At 59.2% G+C, this 19,401-nt stretch overlaps 2 protein-coding genes and 1 long non-coding RNA gene across 23 annotated transcripts in view; 2 read left to right on the forward strand and 1 right to left on the reverse strand.

The window, feature by feature from the left end:
• The first annotated feature begins 558 nt into the window (after nucleotides 1-558).
• Nucleotides 559-12,700, forward strand: ECE1 (endothelin converting enzyme 1). Of its 5 annotated transcripts, none has more exons than XM_064678767.1 (18): nucleotides 559-662; nucleotides 3,740-3,826; nucleotides 4,726-4,867; nucleotides 5,444-5,656; nucleotides 6,970-7,094; nucleotides 7,406-7,618; nucleotides 7,745-7,936; nucleotides 8,438-8,580; nucleotides 8,661-8,775; nucleotides 8,992-9,102; nucleotides 9,309-9,407; nucleotides 9,522-9,599; nucleotides 9,982-10,085; nucleotides 10,247-10,357; nucleotides 10,469-10,536; nucleotides 10,616-10,806; nucleotides 10,896-10,991; nucleotides 11,260-12,700. In XM_064678767.1, exons 1-18 carry the CDS (start codon nucleotides 660-662, stop codon nucleotides 11,434-11,436), a joined length of 2,268 nt encoding a protein of 755 aa, XP_064534837.1. In that variant the 5' UTR covers nucleotides 559-659; the 3' UTR covers nucleotides 11,437-12,700. The 5 variants fall into 5 exon arrangements, with proteins under 5 accessions (XP_064534837.1, XP_064534840.1, XP_064534841.1 ...); XM_064678770.1 differs by lacking the exon at nucleotides 559-662 and adding an exon at nucleotides 1,136-1,441; XM_064678771.1 differs by lacking the exon at nucleotides 559-662 and adding an exon at nucleotides 2,296-2,630.
• Nucleotides 5,551-7,466, reverse strand: LOC135425944 (uncharacterized). Its single transcript, XR_010435800.1, has 2 exons — nucleotides 7,378-7,466; nucleotides 5,551-7,130 (listed from the first exon to the last, which is right to left on the reverse strand). It is a non-coding gene; the product is annotated as an uncharacterized LOC135425944 (long non-coding RNA).
• A 5,582-nt stretch (nucleotides 12,701-18,282) lies between the features above and the next one.
• Nucleotides 18,283-19,401, forward strand: part of EIF4G3 (eukaryotic translation initiation factor 4 gamma 3) — a 143,315-nt gene continuing 142,196 nt past the window's right edge. For 12 of the 17 annotated variants that reach the window (XM_064678748.1, XM_064678749.1, XM_064678751.1 and 9 more), the window contains exon 1: nucleotides 18,283-18,580. In XM_064678748.1, coding sequence (XP_064534818.1) covers nucleotides 18,411-18,580 — 170 coding nt within the window. In that variant the 5' untranslated portion in view covers nucleotides 18,283-18,410. The remainder of the gene's footprint in view (nucleotides 18,581-19,401) is intronic. The other 5 variants (XM_064678756.1, XM_064678760.1, XM_064678762.1 and 2 more) reach the window with 1 other exon arrangement.

Raw genomic sequence — 19,401 nt, forward strand, 5'->3', positions numbered from 1 at the left:
ACTTAACACGCGTGCACAACTACGCTCCCGCACGCTTACAACGTGCTCGTGTGCTCCCACCCAGCGCAGGGCGCGGGCAGCACCCCCTGCGCCCTGGCACACTCATCACACCTCCACCAGTGCTCGGCTGCACGCGTGCCCGTGTGCTCCCACCCAGCGCAGGGTGCTGCCCTGGCACACTCGCACCCCCACCAGTGCTCGGCTGCACGCGTGCCCCTCGCACACGCGGTTCGCGACACCGTTTGTTTGCACACCCGCACACTCGTGTCCGTGCACGACCGGCGCTTGCACGAGCACACCGTGCTCGCAGGACCGGGCTCTCACCCCACAGCCCCACGTGCTTTCCCCCTGCACACGCGCGCACCGACGGGATCGCGCCTTGCGCTCCCCCCGCGGCCGGGAGAGCCGGGGGGCTCTCGGGGGGACGCTCCGGGGGAACACGCGGGGCTCCCCCCAAACGGGGTTCGGGCCCCCTCCCGAAAGAGTTAAGGGAGGCGCGCGGGAAGCCCGTCCCTCCGCGGCCCCATTGGTTTCCCATCCCAGGTACATCCCCTGCTCGCTCGTCCCCCCCGCCACCCTCGCTAGGCCGCGGCGGCAGCTCGGGCTGGGCCGGGCTCAGCGCCCCAGCGGGGCCGGGCCGGCGGAGCGGGGGCACAGCCATGGTGAGTGGGGGGCCCGGCGACACCCCCAGCGCCGAGGGGGGGCTGGCTGGGGGGTCCTTGGCCGGAGCGGGGCGCGGGGCGAGGCTTCTCCCGTGGGATGCTCGTTGTAACCTCGTGGGGCTCAACACCCCCCCCCCCCCAATTGCATCCCAATGGACGCCCCGGCACCCCCATGGGACCGCCTTTGCACCCCCGAGGGGCCCCCCCGAGGGACCCCTATTGCTGCCCTGAGGGATCGCTCATTGCACACTAAGGGACCCCCACTGCATCCCGAGGAACCCCCACTGCACCCCCGGGTGCCCCCCCAGACCCCCCCAGCCGCCTTTGCTTTGTAGCCAGTGGGTTCCCTGGCGTGGCGATCCCAAACCAGATGACCCCCTTAACCCCCCCGGGCCCCCCAAACCCACCCCTTGACCCAATCCCGCAGGGATTTGCACCACGTTTCCCTCTGCAAAGGGGGGTGTATGGGAGGACAGCCCCCCCCCGCCAGCAGCACCCACTTTTGAGGGGGGCTGTTTGCGAACCCCCCCAAACTGGGCTGTCTCCCCCCCTTATTTTTTTTTAAACTTTAACCCTTTTATTGCTTCTTTTTAAGCTTTTTTTTATTATTATTATTTATTAATTTATCTGCAGCCAGGGCTCCCTGCAAAACCGGGGAGCCCCCCAGCCCCCTCCCCAGCCCCCCTAATTACCGCCGGCACCCCTGATTACCGCCAGGGGTTGCTAATTACCGCCGGGCATCCTAATGAACAGGCTGAGCCTCGGTGGGCGCTGCGGAGGTGCGAGGGGTACCCAGGGATGCTGGGCGGGGGGGTTTAGGGGTGCGGGAGTGATTTGGGGGGCCGGGGGTGGGACTGGGGGGGTCGGAGGGGCCGGGGGGAGGTGAAGGACTCGCGGTCGCGGCGGCGGCGGCGGCTCCGAAATGGCGGCGGGCGGGGGTGGGGAGCGGGCGGCGGAGCTCGGGGTGCCCCCGAGGGGGTTGAGGGGCTCCCCGGGGCCGGGGCGACCTGGGGGCCCCCCCAAACCTCCCTCGGTGCCTGCGGGCTCGGAGCACGTGGGGCTTATTGTTTATAAGGCGAAGGAGGGGTTTGGGGGAAAACCAGGCGATTTAAGGTAATGCCGAGACTTTTATGAGTTGTAAAGAGAGTGGAAATGGCTCGGGTGGGGGGTTTAAAGTGTGGGTGCCTCCTCCCCGCCCTGTTGGAGCCGGGGAAATGCGTTTTTATTCGGATTGAAGCAAACAACAGAGCTGGGGGAGGGGGGGATGTCACAAAAATACATCCGAAACCACCGCTTTTTGTCCCTGCTTCAGGAGCAGGGCGGGGGGGGAGCACCCATGGGTGCTGCTATCCCCCCAAAATGTGGGGTGCGGGTGCTAAAACTACCTCCCGGACCCAATCTCCCCCAAATTAAGGATGCTGGGTGTTGATCCCGATGCCCCCCGGGGTGTTTCGGGGCTGGGGGGTTCAGCCTCAGATTCTCTGGTGGCTGACAGAGGGTTGAGCCACCACATCCCTTGCAAGAGGAAAAAAAAAAGAGGGTTTTTTTGTCTTTTTCCTGCTGTTTTGTGGCTGGGGTAGGCGGGGGGGGGTGTCGTTGAAAAAAAAAAAAAATCGCGTTTCCTCAGGAAATGGAGTGAAAGCTGGGATTCCAGGAATTTGGTGTTGCCGAGCCATAGGGGCTTCATGGATCCCCCCAGTGCGAGCGGGGATTTGTGCCCGGAGCTGCCAATTTCAGCCATGTGCGAAGTGCAAAAACAGGTGGAAAAAAGTGAAAGGGGACTGAAAAAAAAATAGGCTCTAAACGCAGATTTGCCCCGCGATAAAATCTTGCAGTTGAGGCTGTTTCCCCGCGCGGTTCACAGGCTCCAGGCGGGCGCCCAGGGGAGATTTTGGGGCTGGAAACGGAGATTTTGGGACTACCAAGGAGGGAAAACGCTTTGCTCTTTTAACCATTTTTCTTCCCCAGGTGGGTAGTGTGGTTAATTAAGCTGAGGCTGGGATTTGGGATCTGGGGAGGGAATGGGATCCAAGGAGAGGATGGAATTCGTGGTTAACTCTGCAAGGGGAGGTTTGGGAATGCTGCTGTTGGAAACGGGGCTGAGAACCGGCACTTTCATTGCATCTCCTTCTGCAGGGGAGCCCGAGGCACGGCTGTGCCGGGTTGGGATCATCTCATCCTTTGGGATTGATGGCAGCGGGATGGGGACATCCAGAGGGGTGCAAACCCCCACCCTGCACTGCTCGGGGGTGAAGGGACATGACTGGCACCGCTTGGCCCATCAGTGGTGGGGTCACGGTGGATTTTGGGGTGCCCAGCCCCTTGTGGCAGGGCCAGGGTGGATTTTGGGGTGCCCAGCCCCTCAGTAGTGGGCGGAGGGTTGTTTTCTCCATCGGGAGGCAGTCCAGCTGGGTGGCAGGGCTGTGCCAGGGGGAAGGAAACGGCGGCAGCACGATAAGGGCCGGCTGCCAACCCTCGAGGTTTTCCTTGTTTTTCTGCTGGGGGATGAGATAAGAGCCGGGCACTGGCACAAGGTAATGCCCGGGGGCACGGCGCCGGGAGGGAGCCCGTCTGCAGCTGAAATCCAGGGAGGTGTCGCTTTCGGGTGCTCGCTGGGACCTGGCCGGGTGTTCCACGGAGCACAGGGTTCACAGACAGGGTGTGGAGCAGGAGCGAGCTGGTAGTTTCGGGGTGAAAAGCCATTTTCCCTGCTCCCGGCCTTCCCCAGGTCCCCAGCACACCGGGGTTTCCTGGCAGGGCGCTGGGGGAGATCCCTCTGCCTGTTGAGGGGTGGAGGTGAATCCAGCTTTACTCCAGGCTGAAGAGGAGGTTGCACAACCCAGCCCCGGGGGAGAGCAAGGCGGGTTCGGGCTTTGCTCAGCTTTTGGCTCCAGCCCTCTTTGCTTTCCATAACCTTCCTCTGGCGGCTGTGTAGTGCTTTACTGCCCCGGAGCCATTCGGGATTTAGCTCCCCGGAGGAGGAGGTGGCTCTAGAGGGTGTGTAAACCTTCCTCATCCTCCTCTTCTTCCCTGACCCCGAGTCTCAGAGTGCTCCGTTTGCCAATCTCCCTGTGCAGATGTCGACCTACAAGCGGGCGACGCTGGACGACGAAGACCCCCTGGACTCCCTTGGTGACGGCGATGGATACCCCAACGGCTTCCAGGTAGGGCTTTGTGTGTCTTTTAGGGTGGGAAAAAAGTGGGATTTTAGGTCCTGGCAAGCGGCAGAAGGGGTGCAGAAGGGTTTTCCACCTAGGACCTGTCTCCACGGGGTAAAGTCTGGTGTGGGCAGAGTCCTCTTGGCTCCTGCTGCCGCTGCCCTTTGCTCCTGGCACGGGGAGCCAGCAGGGCCATATCCCAGTTTTCCAACTCCTAGTTTTTCAACTCCCAGTTTTTCTGCCGGCCAAGCCCCTTCTCAGAGTGTGGCTGGGGTGAGCAATTATCGTGGCACTGGCAGTTTTGTCCCGGCACAAAAGGGGATTAGTTTAATTCCTCCCCAGGCAGCAGGAAAGCGGCTTAAAGAGGGCCAAGGGTGGCAAGAAAACCCCCCCAGCTGCCAATGTGGGAAGGTTCGGGTCCAGAGTGATGTTCTCGGTGCTGGCCCCGCTCCCAGCCCCAGCACTTTCTAGAATGGTGGTTTCTGCCCCAAATGTGTTTTTACTTTTCCCGGCGGGGCTGTCTCCGCTCGCCAGCGTGTTGGGATGTTTCCTGGCGATGTTTTTCGGCTGAGTGGGAGTATCCTGTCAAGGCACTTCCCGACGCAGCCCCCACCCCGTCCCAGTGCCGGCAGTGGGGACAGGGACACCCGGGGGGTTACGCCGTGCTCGAGGAGGGGTTCGGGGTGGCACAGGGCAGCAGGTGAACCCGCCGAAGCGCTCGTCCCGCTCCCTTTCCTGCCATTGTGCCGCCCTTCCTGCCCGGTTTCTGGAAGGCAGCTGCTGCCTTTCCCAGCCCGATCCCTCGCCGGGGGCCGAATGAGTGCCGTGGGGTTGCAGGAAGCACCATGGGGGCTGTGTCGGTGGGTTTCTGCGCCGGCGGGGAGACGACGCTGCTGTTCCCGCAGGTGAACTTCCGCGGCTCGCGGGGCAGCCGCGGCTGCTGGGCCGAGCGGACACGCGCCGAGAGGCAGCTGCTGGTGCTGGTGGGGGTGCTGGCAGTGGTGCTGGTGGCATGTCTGCTGGGACTCATCTTCCAGTACAGAGCCAGTAAGTCCTCATGCTGCGCGGGGATCCTGCCCCTGTCGGCAGGGCGGGTTGCTGGGGGCGTTCCCAGGATGGGATCTTTGGAGCAGGGTGGGATGGTCACCTGCGTGCCAAGACCCCGGTCTTGGGAACCAGGCAGGATGTTCAGGTGTGGGGTGGGATCCTTGGGCTCATTACTGAATGGTCACCTGCATCCCTTGCCCCAGAGGAGATGCTCAGATGCAGGATAGGGTGCTCCCTTTATCCTGGATCTTGATGCTTGAGTGCAGGATGGAATATTTGCCCTCGTCCTTCACCCCAGGGTGGATGCTTGGGCACTGGGTGGGATCTTTGGGCATAGGATGAGATGCTTGCCCACATCCCTTGCCCTGGAATGGGATTATCAGGTAGGGTGCTCGGGCATGGACTGGGATGCTGGTCTATATTGCTTGGCCTGGAGCGGGATGTTAAGGTAGAAGGCGGGATGCTCGGGTACCAGGTGGGATATGTGCCCACATCCTTCAGCATGGGGCAGGATGCTCCGTGGGGCAGCTCATGGCGCTGTGGTGGAGGAGCTGAACCCCTCCCTGCCGCCCCCAGGGCCACCCGCCGTGTGCCTGTCGGAGTCCTGCATCTCCGTCACCAGCTCCATCCTCAGCTCGCTGGACCGGGCGGTGAATCCCTGCGAGGACTTTTTCAGCTACGCCTGCGGGGGCTGGATCAAGGCCAACCCCCTCCCCGATGGCCACTCGCGCTGGGGCACCTTCAACAACCTCTGGGAGCACAACCAGGCCATCATGAAGCACCTGCTGGGTGAGTGCAGGGGAGCAGTGGGACCCTGTTAGGTCCCGGGGAGGCCAAAAACATGTCCGTGGGGATATGGGGTTGGAATTGAACTCCAGCGTCAAACCAATCCGTGACACGCGTGTTGCGAGGACGTTGGGGAAAAGGCTGTGTTTGCTCTCCTGGATGCTCCTGGGATTTTTGACTGTGGTGTTGCTGCTCTTTGGTGCCGAGTAGGGAAAAGGTTCCTGGCCTCTGCTCTGCAGGCCTCACAGCAGCGTTCCCAGGAGCTCTGAAATTCAGGATTTGCACTCCAGAGCCTGCAATATCACCCAAAGGATATGGGGTTTTCCTGCTCCTATACCTTCCAGCCTTTGTGAGCAGCCTTTTTGGAGGTCTGGCTGCCAATACAGCCATTTTTTGGGGGGCCAAAGCTCCCCCAGCAAAGGGAGGATCCTGTGTTCAGCCTCTGCGTGCGAACAGCGAAGCGGAGCCGCTTATCCGAGCAACCGGCAGGGACGGTTTGTTCAGGCTTTGAGCAAACAACTGGCTCCTTATCAGCACTTTCCACTGCGCCAGGGCTGATTATCTGGAAAGAGAAGGTTTGGGAAGAGTGTTGTCTTTTGGGAGAAGGGGGGTGGCGCGGGAACGGCTTCGTCCCTGGCTCTTCCTGCAGAAATCTGGCGCTGGTTTTACCAGGAGAAGGGACTGGGCCTCCAGCCAAGTGGTCGCGTTCGGCATTTCCTTGAATTCCTTGGAGCTGAGGGACCTTTAGTTAATAAAACCACACAGCTGGGAAGCCAAAGGTGCAAGCTGTGTCATCAGGAAAATAAATAAAAAACCCAAAAAAAACTCTCAGGGGAGGCAGAATTTTAGCAGAGGGGGAGATAAAAGGTTGGTTTTGGAGGCAGAGAAGAATAATGGGTTTATTGTTCCTTTTTACAGGAGTAAATAATAAAGGGCTGGGGGGCAGCAGCACAGAGGCAAGGGCAGCACAGGGGGCTGGATGATGCTGGGAATATCAGAGCTGCTGGAAAAATGCTTTTTTGTTTTTTCTTTCTTTATCTTTCGTTCCCAAAGAGCTGGAGCAGTCTCTGCGGGTGGGAAAGGAGAGGGGGGCAGGAGGCCAGGAAGGGCTGGGGCCATGGGATGCTCTCAGGGGCACAGAGGGGCCTATTGGGGCAATCCTTGGCGCCGGTTTGGAGCCTGGCTTTGCTCAAAATGGGGCTGAATATTCCCATGGTGCAAGGGAGGGGGTGCTCCAGTGTAATCAGCAGCCCCCATGTGTGTGGGATGCCCATCCCTGGGGACCTCCTGTGATTCCCCCTGGGGACCGTCCACAGAAAACACCACGGCCAACGTGTCGAGCGAGGCGGAGCGCAAGGCCCAGCGCTATTACCAGGCCTGCATGAACGAGAGCAAGATTGAGGAGCTGCGTGCCACCCCGCTCGTGGAGCTCATCCAAAAGGTCCGTCCTGCTCCTCGTGGAAAAGCCATCTTCTGTCTGCAGAATGGGGGGAGAAGATCAAATAAGGGCAATTCCAGCACCCTCCAGACTCCATTCCCAGTGCTTCCTGGGGAACAGCAACCCCCAGGGCAGGCAGGCCAAGAGAGATTTATTAGGGATTTATAATCTTATAATTTATCAGATTTATAATCCTATAATGGGGCTTTTTAGCTCCCTCGCAAGATGTTTCCCCCCAGGATGGGTATTGGGGATATCGAAGGAATTCCAGGTGGGTGTTCCTTACCCAAAAGCTGGTTGCTGTCTGTCCCCAGCTGGGTGGCTGGAACATCACAGGAACCTGGGCCGGTGGCAACTTCAACGAGACGCTGCGGGAGGTGACGGCGCATTACCGCACCTCGCCCTTCTTCTCCGTCTACGTCAGCGCCGACTCCAAGAACTCCAACAGCAACGTCATCCAGGTGGATCAGTCGGGGCTGGGCCTGCCGTCGCGGGATTACTACCTGAACAAGACAGAGAATGAGAAGGTGGAGGTGTCGGGGGGATGTGGGTTGGCTGGGGAGGTGCTGTGGGTGGGTGGGTGGGTGGGTGGGTGGCACCTGCCCCGCTGATCCCACCCGATGCTGATCCCACCTGGCGCTGATCCCACCCAGGTGCTCGCCGGGTACCTGAACTACATGGTGCAGCTGGGGATGTTCCTGGGAGGCACCGATGAGGAGTCGACACGCCAGCAGATGCAGCAGATCCTGGACTTTGAGACAGCATTGGCCAACATCACCATCCCCCAGGAGAAGCACCGGGACGAGGAGCTCATCTACCATAAAATGACAGCTGGAGACCTAAAGGTAGAGATGGAGCTGGCAAGGCTCTCCGTTCTGCCATGGTTTGGGAAGCGGGATGCATGGGTGGAGGTGACACAGCTCCTCTGGGAAGCCTGACGCCAGGCAGCACCGCCTGGGAGGCTCTTGTGCAACAGCTTGGCCCATGTCCTCCTTGGGGAAATCCCACCCAGCCTCTGGACCACCCCCGGGGCCGGCGGCCGTCCCGCTGCGGCGCTTACGCCCGGCCGGCCCTGCTGCGCCTGGACGTCAGCCCGGTCACCTCCCCGCGGCCCCACAGGGGTTGTGTCAACAGTTCTGACACCCGCCCCACTTTCTTTTCCTTTGTGGGAGGAAATTGTTTACTACCCTCCGACCTTTCGAGGATGCTGCTGGCATGGGAACTGGCCTCTGCAAAATCAGCTGGGTCCATCAAATGGGGACTGATGCAGCCGATTCCAGCTTGGGAAGGAGCTGCCACCCCGCTCGATGGTGTTTGGGTCTGTAGCAGCAGTGTGGCTTTTGCAGGAGCTGGCACCGGCCGTGGACTGGATGCCTTTCCTCTCCACGGTCTTTTACCCCGTGGAGCTCAATGAGTCGGAGCCCGTCGTGGTCTATGCCAAGGAGTACCTGGAGCAGGTGTCTGACCTCATCCTGGCCACAGATAAGTGGTGAGAGCCCCCCGCCCGCACAGAGGGTGCCCAGGGTGGGCAGGCACGTCTCGCTGCACACTCACCACTTCTCGCCACAGTCTCCTCAACAACTATATGATCTGGAACCTGGTGCGGAAAACCAGCCCCTTCCTTGACCAGCGCTTCCAAGATGCCGAGGAAAAATTCATGGAAGTGATGTATGGGACGAAAAAGGTGAGGGTGGAGCCCCTAACAGCCCTGATTCACCATTAAAATGGTGATAGGTTTTTATGTCAAGCCCCCTTTCGTGTGGCACCCAGACAATAGAGATGTGGGGTGGGTTTTGGGTGGCAGGGGATGGGTGGAGACCTCCTTTCCTGGTGGGGTACGAGGGTGGGAAGGAGCGGGGCTTCGGCTCCTGAGTGACTGACCACCTCTTGTCCCACGCAGACCTGCCTCCCACGCTGGAAGTTTTGCATCAGTGACACGGACAACAACCTGGGCTTCGCCCTGGGGGCCATGTTCGTCAAGGCCACCTTTGCCGAGGACAGCAAGCAGGTGGTACGTCCCCAGTGCCGGGGAAGCCACCGCAGTGGTGGAGCCGTCCAGGCAGCCCATGTTTGTCTCCATGTGCCGGGTTTTTCACTGGCCCAAATGCTGTGTTGGCGGCCCAGCCTCTTCCTGCCCACTCGTGTGGAGGTCCTTGACCTCTCCGGAGTGGGAAGCTGGCTCTCCGGCCCAACGCTGTGCTGCCTTGTTTTGTCTAGGCAGAGGAAATGATTGCAGAGATTAAAACCGCCTTCGAGGAAAGCCTGGAGACCCTGCAGTGGATGGACGAGGAGACGAGGAAATCGGCCAAAGAGAAGGTGAGGTGCTGGCAGCAGCGCTGGGTGGGGGTGAGGATGGAGGGAGGTGGAGCTGGGTGAGCCTGTCCCTCCACCCTCGGCACTAAAAGCACTCTGGTCCTTGTCACCCCCCAGGCAGATGCCATCTACAACATGATTGGCTACCCCAAGTTCATCATGGACCCCAAGGAGCTGGATAAAGTCTTTAATGACGTGAGTTGGTTGGGTATGTCCCCTGGGTCTTCTGTAGGATGTACAGGACATGCTCATCACCGTGGCCTCTGGGCAGCCTTGAACCCCAGGTTTCCTCCAGAAGGGTCTCACTGATGTCCTTGGCCCTTCTCTGGGGACTTCCCAGAGAGCTGTGGGCCGGTCCTGGGGTGGGCTGGGACTCTCAGGATCCCTGCCTAGGAAAAGGAGGGGTCATTTTCCGTAACAGTGATTCATTGCCCTCCAGAGACTTTGCAGATGTTGGAGAGGAGGAGAACCAAGAGCAGCCGTAACTCAGGCGGCTCCGGAGGCTCAGACGTGACCGTGGAGGGAGGAGCGGGGCTGGGCAATCCCCACACACCACTCACGCCTTGTTCTTTTGCAGTACGAGGCCGTGTCTGACCTCTACTTCGAGAACGTCATGCAGTTTTACAACTTCTCGGCCAGGGTCACGGCCGACCAGCTCCGGAAGCCACCGAACCGGGACCAGTAAGTCCTCTGCTCCACTTCCCTGATGTGCTCAGCGGGGAATATCGGGATATCTGGAGCCACTGGGGTTTGGTGTCCACCAGCTGGTTTTGGGCAGTGAGACTTGGGGCAATGCAGCGTGGTGAGTGGGTGTTGTTGGAGCCGTGTTGGTGTCCCTGCAGGTGGAGCATGACACCTCCGACAGTCAATGCGTACTACTCTCCCACCAAGAACGAGATCGTCTTCCCCGCCGGCATCCTCCAGGCCCCCTTTTACACCCGTGCATCCCCCAAGTAAGAGCCCAGGGAAAACACAGAGGGCAGGATTCACAAATTTCCTCCTGTACCCAGATTTCATGGCTGTGGAGAGCAGTGGCTGCTCTCTAAGTCTCTACCCTTCTGCAGGTCCCTGAATTTTGGTGGAATCGGTGTGGTGGTGGGCCATGAGCTGACACATGCCTTTGATGACCAAGGTATGGCCAGGGCCAGGTGGGTGGGCAGCTGGAGGAGTGGCCAGTGTGGTGATGAAGGATCCTGCTGTGTTTTCGGCAGGCCGGGAGTACGACAAGGACGGCAACCTGCGTCCCTGGTGGAAGAACTCCTCGGTGGAGGCCTTCAAGCGTCAGACAGCGTGCATGGTGGAGCAGTACAGCAACTACACCGTCAACGGCGAGGCCGTCAACGGCAAGCACACCCTCGGGGAGAACATAGCCGACAACGGGGGCCTCAAGGCCGCCTACCGGGTAGGGCTGCAGGACTGGGGACGTGTGGTGGGGGACATGGCGTGGTGGGACCGATGTCCCCTGAGCCCGCTGTTCTCCCTGGCCTACAGGCATATCAAAACTGGCTGAGAAAGAACGGGGATGAGGAAACCCTCCCAACCCTCGGCCTCACCAACCACCAGCTCTTCTTTGTTGGCTTCGCGCAGGTGGGTCACGTGACGGGTGGGGAGGGTGGGCACACAGATTTTTGGGGGTGGTGTGTGCCCAGATGGGGGTGGGAAGGTGTGGTGGCAAAATTGAGGCCTCTGGAGATGTAGTGGATGGTGAACCAGATCGGGGCGGTGCTGGTTACAGAGCGAGACGAAGCTGGCGCTTGAGCCATGTTGGTGCCCGTCATGCGGGTGGGGAGGACACATTCGGGCCCCGTGGCGGTTGGGGGGTGTCAGCACTCAGGCCCCTCACCCTCGTTCACAGGTGTGGTGTTCAGTTCGCACGCCAGAGAGCTCTCACGAGGGGCTCATCACCGACCCCCACAGCCCCTCGCGCTTCCGCGTCATCGGCACCGTCTCCAACTCACGGGAGTTCGCGGAGCACTTCGGCTGCCCCGTGGGCTCCCCCATGAACCCCCCCAAGAAGTGCGAGGTCTGGTGAAGGGCGAGCGCCCCAGCGGGAGCCAGCGGCCGGTTGTTCCATCCTCTGCTGGATCTCCCCTGTCCTGTGAGGGTCAAACCACTTCTCTGCACCAGGGAGAGCCCGGCTCAGCCAGAGCTGCCCCGGTATTGTCCGAGGTTCGGTCCACTGTGAAAACTCCTCATCCCCTCGCTCGTTGGTGAAATGCTTTGGTTTGGGGGGGGTCTCTTCTTTCCCACCACGTCCATGGGCACTACCCTGAACCACCACCCCAGCAAAATCCCTCTTTTTTTGGAGGGTATAAAGGGAACCCCCGGCACGGGCAGGTTTGTCTGCGTGTCTTAGTACAGCCAACGTACCTTCCTCTCTCCAAAGATGCGCACACAAGGATGGGAAATATTTTAAGATGTATTTTTTGGGGGGAGGGGAAATATATATATTTTTTTCATGCATCGTGGAATACACTGGAAGATTTCAGGGAAAATGCATTTAAAAGCCGCCTTTTTAGTAAAAGATTAGTATATTTATTAATTTTTTTTACTTAGTGCAGCTGTAGATGCAGCACCCTGTGGTGACAGTCCCTTGGCCAGGGAAGCTGGGTGGGGCTGTGGATCTAACTTTCCAGCCTTGGATCCTGCTTCTCCAGGAAGGACTGTCCTCAGAGGATGCTTATGGGAAAATTGGGGACAGCAGGCCCAGGGACAGGGCTGGAGGATGCTGCAAGTCACAGAGGCTGTGCCGGGATGCTCCTGGGATTAGCTTTAATTTGGGAGTGCAAAGGGAAAAGTTGACATGCCAAAGATGTCACCAAGGTGGTGACGGTGTGGATGAAGCATCCGGTTCTCCCTCCTGTCCCCTCTGAAGCGAGGCCAGCCAGGATTTCCTGGCCCAAAAGCTTCCCCAGACAAGTGCAGGCAGTTCCTGCCGCTGCTCCGCTCGCCGCCGTGCCTGCACCCTCTGTGCCCGGGAATCTGCAAGCCCCCAAATCACCACAAACCCCAAAACTCCGTCCCTCCAGAGCTGGTTTGGCATCTGCATGAGATCCAACCGGGATGGGGGTGAGGGGCTGTTCAAGGGATGTTTTTAATACTCATTTTGAGAGGAAAGCACTGACAGGAGCTCAGGTGCTGCGTGTTGTCACCTTCTTGCTCTGGACAGAAAGCACAGAGGGATTTTTAATATTTATATGTAAAGGGAGGGATGGGAGGGGCTGTTTTTTGTAATTATTTTTTCACCCTATGCGTGGGGCTTATTGTAATTGAAATAATAAATACTTTTTACTGGATCTGGAGCTGCTCACAACTTGTTTTTCTGATACCAGGAGTGTTTGCATCCCTTTATCTGCGCTTTTCTCCCTGTCCACACCTCCAAGACTGTCCTGTGCTGACAAAACTGAGCCAAGGAGGCTTTTCCCAGCCTACTGCCTCTCTCGGAGGCTAAATCCAGGCCTTTGTGCCCAAAAACCCCACTCTCACTGCGTGTGGCTGTTTGCTTTCCCCTTCTATGGCCTGGCCCCACGCAGCTCCCCAGCAGGGAGGTCTTTCCTGGATGCTTTTCCTTCCTCCCAGGCGAGTTTTTGGCCGGCCGGGCTGTGCTGGGATCCAGTGGCACAGGTTGCTCTCCAAGCTCCCTTATTTATAGCTCGGTGATGCTGTGGGATGCTGCCAGCTCCAGAACCCAGGCCAGCATTCCTCCTGAGCGGATGCTCCACGGCTTTGCCAGGCTTGCCCAGAAAATGCAGGGCAGGACCTGGACCGCAGGGTCCCCACAAGCCTCAGCCCGGCACCTGGGAGGGCTGGTGGCCATAAAACAAGCCAAGTGCTGGGTGTTCCTTTGCTGCTGAGCCCTGGGATTCTTATCTGGGGCAAAACCAGGGGGCTACAGCCCATTGGCAGCAAACATTTGGGAATAAAGAGTGTATATGCTGCTGGGATGAGCAGGGCTGAGCCAGCAGCAGGCCAGGGACACGGGTGTTGTGTAAGTAAGATATTAAAATATCCTCCTGACTGTTTTTACCATGTTTCCTCACCCAGATAGAGTGGAAATGTAGCAATAGTGGTGACTCTCTGCTCCCAGGACTCGGTGTGAGGCCCTCGGTTTCCTGCAGAGCTGGAGCCCGGCCGTGGCTGTTGTTTTCCCTGGGATCTGCCTGGAAATGGCGCAAACCCGCAGAGGGCGGTGGAGCCGAGAAAATCGCTGCCTGCACGTTCCAGTGCTGGGCTGGCAGGAGTCAGCAAGGCTGCCATGTGGTCTGGATGTGGCCCCAGGTGTTTCAAATGTGGTGGAATACCTGCATTCCTAGGGAAAGAGAGGAGCAGCGTGGGTGTACAGCAAAGAGGAATGAAGTGAGGAGAGCGGGGCTGGGGTGAGAGGGTGTTTTCCCAGCTGCCAGCAGCAGGGAAGGGAGCACAGCCCATCGTGGGATGCTGTTAGAAGTGGTTTAACCACCCCAAAGGGAAATATTTTTGGCTCTCTGGGGCTTACTCACGGGGAGGGACCAAGTGGGTCATGTGTTGGGGACAGCCCCAGGATCAAGGCTCCCTGGGAGCCGGCAGTGGGATTTTGCCTCCCTGTGAGGCTGCCGGGTGTAGAGAGAGAGAGAGGGGGCAGGAGGTGAATCATCCCGTTCACGTGCAAGGGCCTGGCATGGGCTTGCCTGGTCCTGGTGGTATTTGATCTATTTTGTGTTCAGCCGTACACTGGAGGGCCAAGACTTTTGCTGAGGGCTGAGCCCGGGCAGGAGGAGGGATGGGGAGAGCTCCAAGCTGAGCCCGGGCAGGAGGAGGGATGGGGAGAGCTCCAAGCTGAGCCCGGGCAGGAGGAGGGATGGGGAGAGCTCCAAGCAGGACTCCTTTTTTTTTTTTTTTAATCTTGTCAGGAGGGTGTTGGAAGGAAATCAGTGGGGGAAAAGCAGGAGAAGCCCAAAGAGGAAGGCTCTGCTGCACCATGCTGGGTGAAAGCAGGAGCCTGGAGTGGGATGGAGGCCCCAGAATGAGCTGGAAATGGCAGCTCTCCATAGGTTTGGTGGGGCTGAGACAGCCTGCAAGGTTGTGTTCAGCCTCTCACAACCACCTGAACTGCTCTTTCCATTCCCAGTTTGTCCCCTCCAGGTTAGGATCTAACCCCTGACACACCACAACAGTGCTGAGGTCACCCACTGGGACCACGAGATTTTAGGGCCAAAAGCTCCCCTGAACAAGCCACACATTCCTGGAGGGAGGAGGACAGGGAGCGGGAGGTAGGGAGCAGGTTTCTAAATCCCAGTTTGGAGCTGCTCACGCCCATCCCTGGGGTGGTTTTCACTCAGAGCCAAGCAGGGACAAGGCTGTGTGTCCTCACTCACTCTCAGGACCACAGTTTTGTGCTTTTATGTTTTCCTCTTCACAAGGATTCCTGCAGGAAAACAGCCATTTTCCAGTGATACCCCAATCCTGTATTGTCCTAAGTTCACCAACAGCTCCAGTGTTCCTACTACACTTTGTGCTGCGAGGTTGTGTCTCTGCTGTGGCAGGTACATGAGGGACTGGTGGCACTGGGAAAGGGACTGGTGGGACTGGGAAAAGGACTGGTGGTGCTCCAAAACAGGAGCTCAGCACTGCAGACTCCAGCTGCCCACGGTGACACACCAGTTCCCAGGTGCTGATAAAGCTAGCAGGAAAAAGAGAAGGAAAAATGAAATGGAGAGGCAGGAGGAAGGGTGTGAATCCAGCTGGCACTCACTCCGGCTCACCAAATCTGCAGGGTTTGTTGGCCAAGTCGTCCTATGTGGGGTAGAAGAGAGACATGTCTGCCTTTTCTGCTCAGGGAAAAATTAAAAAGAAGGGAAAAATATGGTTGTGGAGAGACACTGACTGTGGAAGAGCTTTAAGGCAGAGCTGGGAGCCTGGCTCCTTCACGTGACCAGCAGGTTTTTGGAGCTTCAGCTTCAATTTTCCCCCTTCTAAGCAGGCAAAAAGTGTTCCATCCAAAGATCCTGGAGCTGAGGCTCTTTCACAGCTGTGTTTACAGGCAGCTATTTCTGCAGAACAGAGGGAGCCGGAGATGCCAATTTGCTTTTGGGATGAATTTCCTTCCGCATGAAGAGCTGTATCCAGAAAGGGGAGGTGGTCGAGGGAACAGAACCGGCCCCCCCAGACCACACAGATTTCACAGAATATTCTGGGTTGTGAGGGACCCACAGAGATCATTGGGTCCAGCTTTCAAGCAAATAGCTCATACAGGGACACACAGCTCTACTTGCACCCTCAAAATAATCACAGTCTTTAAGAGCTGTGGATGGAGAATTGTCCTCCCAGCAGCAGAGGTGGAGATCTACCAGCCCTTGGGCAAATCCTATACAATGAGAGAAGTTCCTCCTTTGTTATCTCAATTTTTGGGAGTGGAGGAGTACTTGGCCTTTCTTTGAAGTCATTCCTCTGTTCTCCAGTTTTCCTGCTGGGGAATCAGCTGAACTGGCTGAAGGCTGCAGAGAAAAACTGGCTCAGGAAAAAACACCCAGAGCCCCCTCTAAATATCTGTTCCTGGGTTCAGGTGGAAATATTCCTCATTTAGGACTTGTTTACAGGCTGGCAGGGCTTCGATGGGCTTTTTCCCCTCAAAGCAAGCTCATTGTTTCCTATTTTCTCCTATTTCCCACAGGCAGTGTGAGGTAGGTGTGAGCTCACCTCCTGTCAGGTATTTCCCTTACCCCAGATGGGAGAACAAAGAGTGGAACAAAGAGCCTAGAAAGGGACACTAAGCAGCACATTAGTCACCTTCCCCTGCCCCACTAATCCCCACTGGCATTTCACTGAGTGGCTGTACCCTGCAGGTTGCACCTGAGTCAGTAAGAAACTATTCCAGTCCCAGGGCTGATTTTACTGGAGACCAGCCTGGCAGCTCCCAGCTTTCCTTCTTCAATCACACCTTGTAAGACAGGAAAGCCTCTGGATACACAGCAACCCTCGTGTGTCCTAAATCTGACCTGCACAACCCAATAACTCAGAGTTATTGAACTCAGAGTCTGACTCCAAAGGGAAAAGGTATTCAAGACCCTCCTACTACTTTTTGCCCGTTGTGCTGAGTTTTGCTCTAGTGAACAACACCCAGTCCAGATTCTCCACTTTGGGATTTGTATTTAAAACTCAAATTTACTTTCCTGCTTACAACAGGACCCTTGTATAGACAGGGATAGATGTGTCTCCTTGGGTGGGTTTTCTTTAGTGCACAAGGCCTTTGTCTCTATTCTCCCAGCTTGCAGATGCAGCACTCTCCAAGTGCCTGAATACACCCCCACGGGAGCTGTTCACTTCAATAAAAGAAGCTTTTCACATTTAAGAGTTTATTTGTGATTGCTCTAAAATATTATCTTCCTCCTAAACTTGCAGCTGCCCAGAAAAGGCAGCCAACAGAATGCAAATAAACTCTGGAAAGCTTTCCTGGAGCAGCACCCCGGGTTGGGTGACTGGGACAGCAACGCCTGCGGGCACAGCAAAGGTGCTGGAAGTGCTTCTCCGGGACGTGCAGTGTGGCAGGAATGGTGGAAGGTGCCAGCGGGCTGGAATGAGCCCTCGGGAGCCAGCGGCAAGGCAGGACAAGTCAGGACAATCTGCTGGAATCTGCTCTGAGGTGCTTTTCCTCTCCCTGAGATGGCACAAACCACCTTGGCTGCCACCGGGCTCACGGGTGGCCGTGAGGAGGGTGCTGCAGCCCGGGTGTGAGATGGTGAAGGCAGTGGTGCTGTGGCAGCCCTCGGTGGGGTGATGGCTCGGTGTGACCACGGGGCGAGCCGGACACCTGTCCCCACAAGGGCGGGTCCGGAGGGTCCCCACTGACACAGGTGGGCTCCCTCAGGGGTCCCTCACAGCCACAGTCACCCTCAGGGCTGCTTGCCCTCGTCAGGGGCCGTGGTTCTGCCCCAGGAGCCGGGGCTTGGGGCTTCAGGGCTGGGAACGGAGCTGGGGGTGATGTTTTTGGGGTCGTCCCTTGTTAGGGCCCGCGGTGCGGTGGGTGCTGGAGGTCCCCCCACAGCCAAGATCCTGAACTTCCAAGTCACCCTCACGACGCCTCACGTGGGGCTGCGGTGCTGCCCCTTCCAGCCACCCCAGGAGCCGGGAACTGCGGCTGGGGGGTGAGGTTTTGGACAGGGGAAGCCCCTTCCCAGACCCTGTAGTGGGACGGGTGCTGCGGGACTCCCCGGCCTCCTTCCGACCCCGGGCCGGCCCCTCACAGCCGAACGCTGCCGAAGTGTCTCCGGGCCGAGCCGAGAGACTCCGAAGATCCCCGAGAAGCTCCGAAGAGCCCCGAGCGGGGCGGAGATCTTCCCTCCGAGCGCGCCCGAAGCTTCCCGAACCGCGCTACGCCCCCGCCCTCCGGAAACAGCCGAAGTTCGCCGAGCGCAGGGGTCACGGGAGGTGCCGGGGCTGATCGGAGGGGGGAGGGGAGGGGGAGCTCAGGGCGCGTGCGCCCGCGAAGCCCTTCCGGAAGGAGCCGAAGCTCTCCGAGCGCCGGCGGGGCCGAGCGGCTCCGGAAAGAGCCGAAGCTCTCCGAGCGCCGGCGGGGCCGAGCGGCTCCGGAAAGAGCCGAAGGTCGCCGATCGGCGCTGGGCCGAGCGGCTCCGGAGCGGCCCGAAGGCGCCCGAGCGCCCGCCCGGCCGGACAGCTGGAGGCGGCCGCAGCGCCATGTTTGATGCTCCGCTACTCCAGTGAGGAAAATCCGCCGGCATCGCCCCCGAGCCGCCGCCGCGAACGGCTCCGCTGCCCCCGGCGAGGGCGACCGCGACCCCCCGCCGCCGCCGGCTCATGAGCAGCGCGGCCTGAGCCGCCCCCCCTTCCCTTCCCTCCCTCCCCTCCCTCCCTCCCTCCCCGCCGGCCCCTCTCCCGAGCCCTCCGGGAGGCGCGTTGTCACGGAGACCGGCGCCGGTGCCGGCCCGCCGCGCTGCCCCGGCTCTCCCCCGGCCCGCTCCGCGGCTCCCCCCGGCCCCGCTCCCCGCCGCGGGGTGGTGGCTGCGCTTGGCCATGAGTTTACCGCAGAAGGCGGCTTTGAAACCCGGCGCGGCGGCGGCGGCGGCGGGGACCGGCCCCGGGAGCGGGGCGGCGGCGGGGCCGCCTCCCCCCCCGGCTCCCCCTCACCCGGCGCCGGCGCCTCACCCCAACATCAGGGCCTTGCCGCCCCAGCCGCCCCAACAGTATCCTTTGCCCCGGGGGGGCTCGGGGGTGACACCCCCTCCCCACGGCGAGCGGGGCCGGGGGGGGCGAGGGCTGCGGGGACCCCCCGGGCCTGCGGGGTGGGGGGTGAGGGGGCGCGGGGACCCCCGGAGCGGGGGGAGTTGAGGGCGCCGGGGCCCCCCCAGAGCCGGAGGTGGGTGAGGAGGGGGTTTTTGAGGGTTTCCCGGCTCCTTTTTGTGTGTCTGTTTGTGGGGGCCCCCCTGCAAAGGGGGGGCTGCACCTGCTGGGGTGGTGCGGGGAGAGGGGGGTGTCCCCCCCCCGCTCTGCTAATGGGCTGTTTGGGGGCTCAGCCTTTCCAGGGGGACCCCCTTCCCCCCCTTCCCCGAAGCAGCGATGACCCCAAGGGTAAACTTTTAATTATAAACCGCTCCTCAGTTTTTCCTCCGGTCCTGCCCAGGTAAGTGCTTTGGTTTTGTTGTTTTTTTCAGGCGAATTTAAACCCAGTTTGTTCTTTTTTTTTTTTTTTTTTTTTTTTTTTTTTCCCTCCTCTAGCCGGGGCCGATTTTCGTGTGATTTATTTTATTTTATTTAATTTTTCTTACTCGGCTGGTGGGGATAAATCTCAGGTGGAATGTCTTCAGCGAGCAGCTTTCCCTGCCAGGCCACGCGTGGTGGGGAGGAGGAGGAGGAGGCTCCCACTCCCCAAAATCCCCCCGCCAAAGCTGCTACAAAGAGAGGCCGGCGGGGGCTGCGAGTGTTTTTTAAAGGTCTTCGGTTCTGTGCTGCCAGTAGGCCCCGAGTCAGGAGGGAAATACTGCAGGGATCAGCAGGAAAGTGCTGC

The sequence above is a fragment of the Pseudopipra pipra genome, chromosome 22, assembly GCF_036250125.1.
Source record: "Pseudopipra pipra isolate bDixPip1 chromosome 22, bDixPip1.hap1, whole genome shotgun sequence".
Classification (NCBI taxonomy): Eukaryota; Metazoa; Chordata; class Aves; order Passeriformes; family Pipridae; genus Pseudopipra; species Pseudopipra pipra.

What these genes read in the sequence shown, in the direction of transcription:
- ECE1 (XM_064678767.1), top strand. An exon ending in ATCCTGGCCACAGATAAGTG is followed by an intron (nt 8,581 to 8,660) that starts GTGAGAGCCCCC and finishes TTCTCGCCACAG; the next exon opens with TCTCCTCAACAACTATATGA. An exon ending in TGATGTATGGGACGAAAAAG is followed by an intron (nt 8,776 to 8,991) that starts GTGAGGGTGGAG and finishes TGTCCCACGCAG; the next exon opens with ACCTGCCTCCCACGCTGGAA.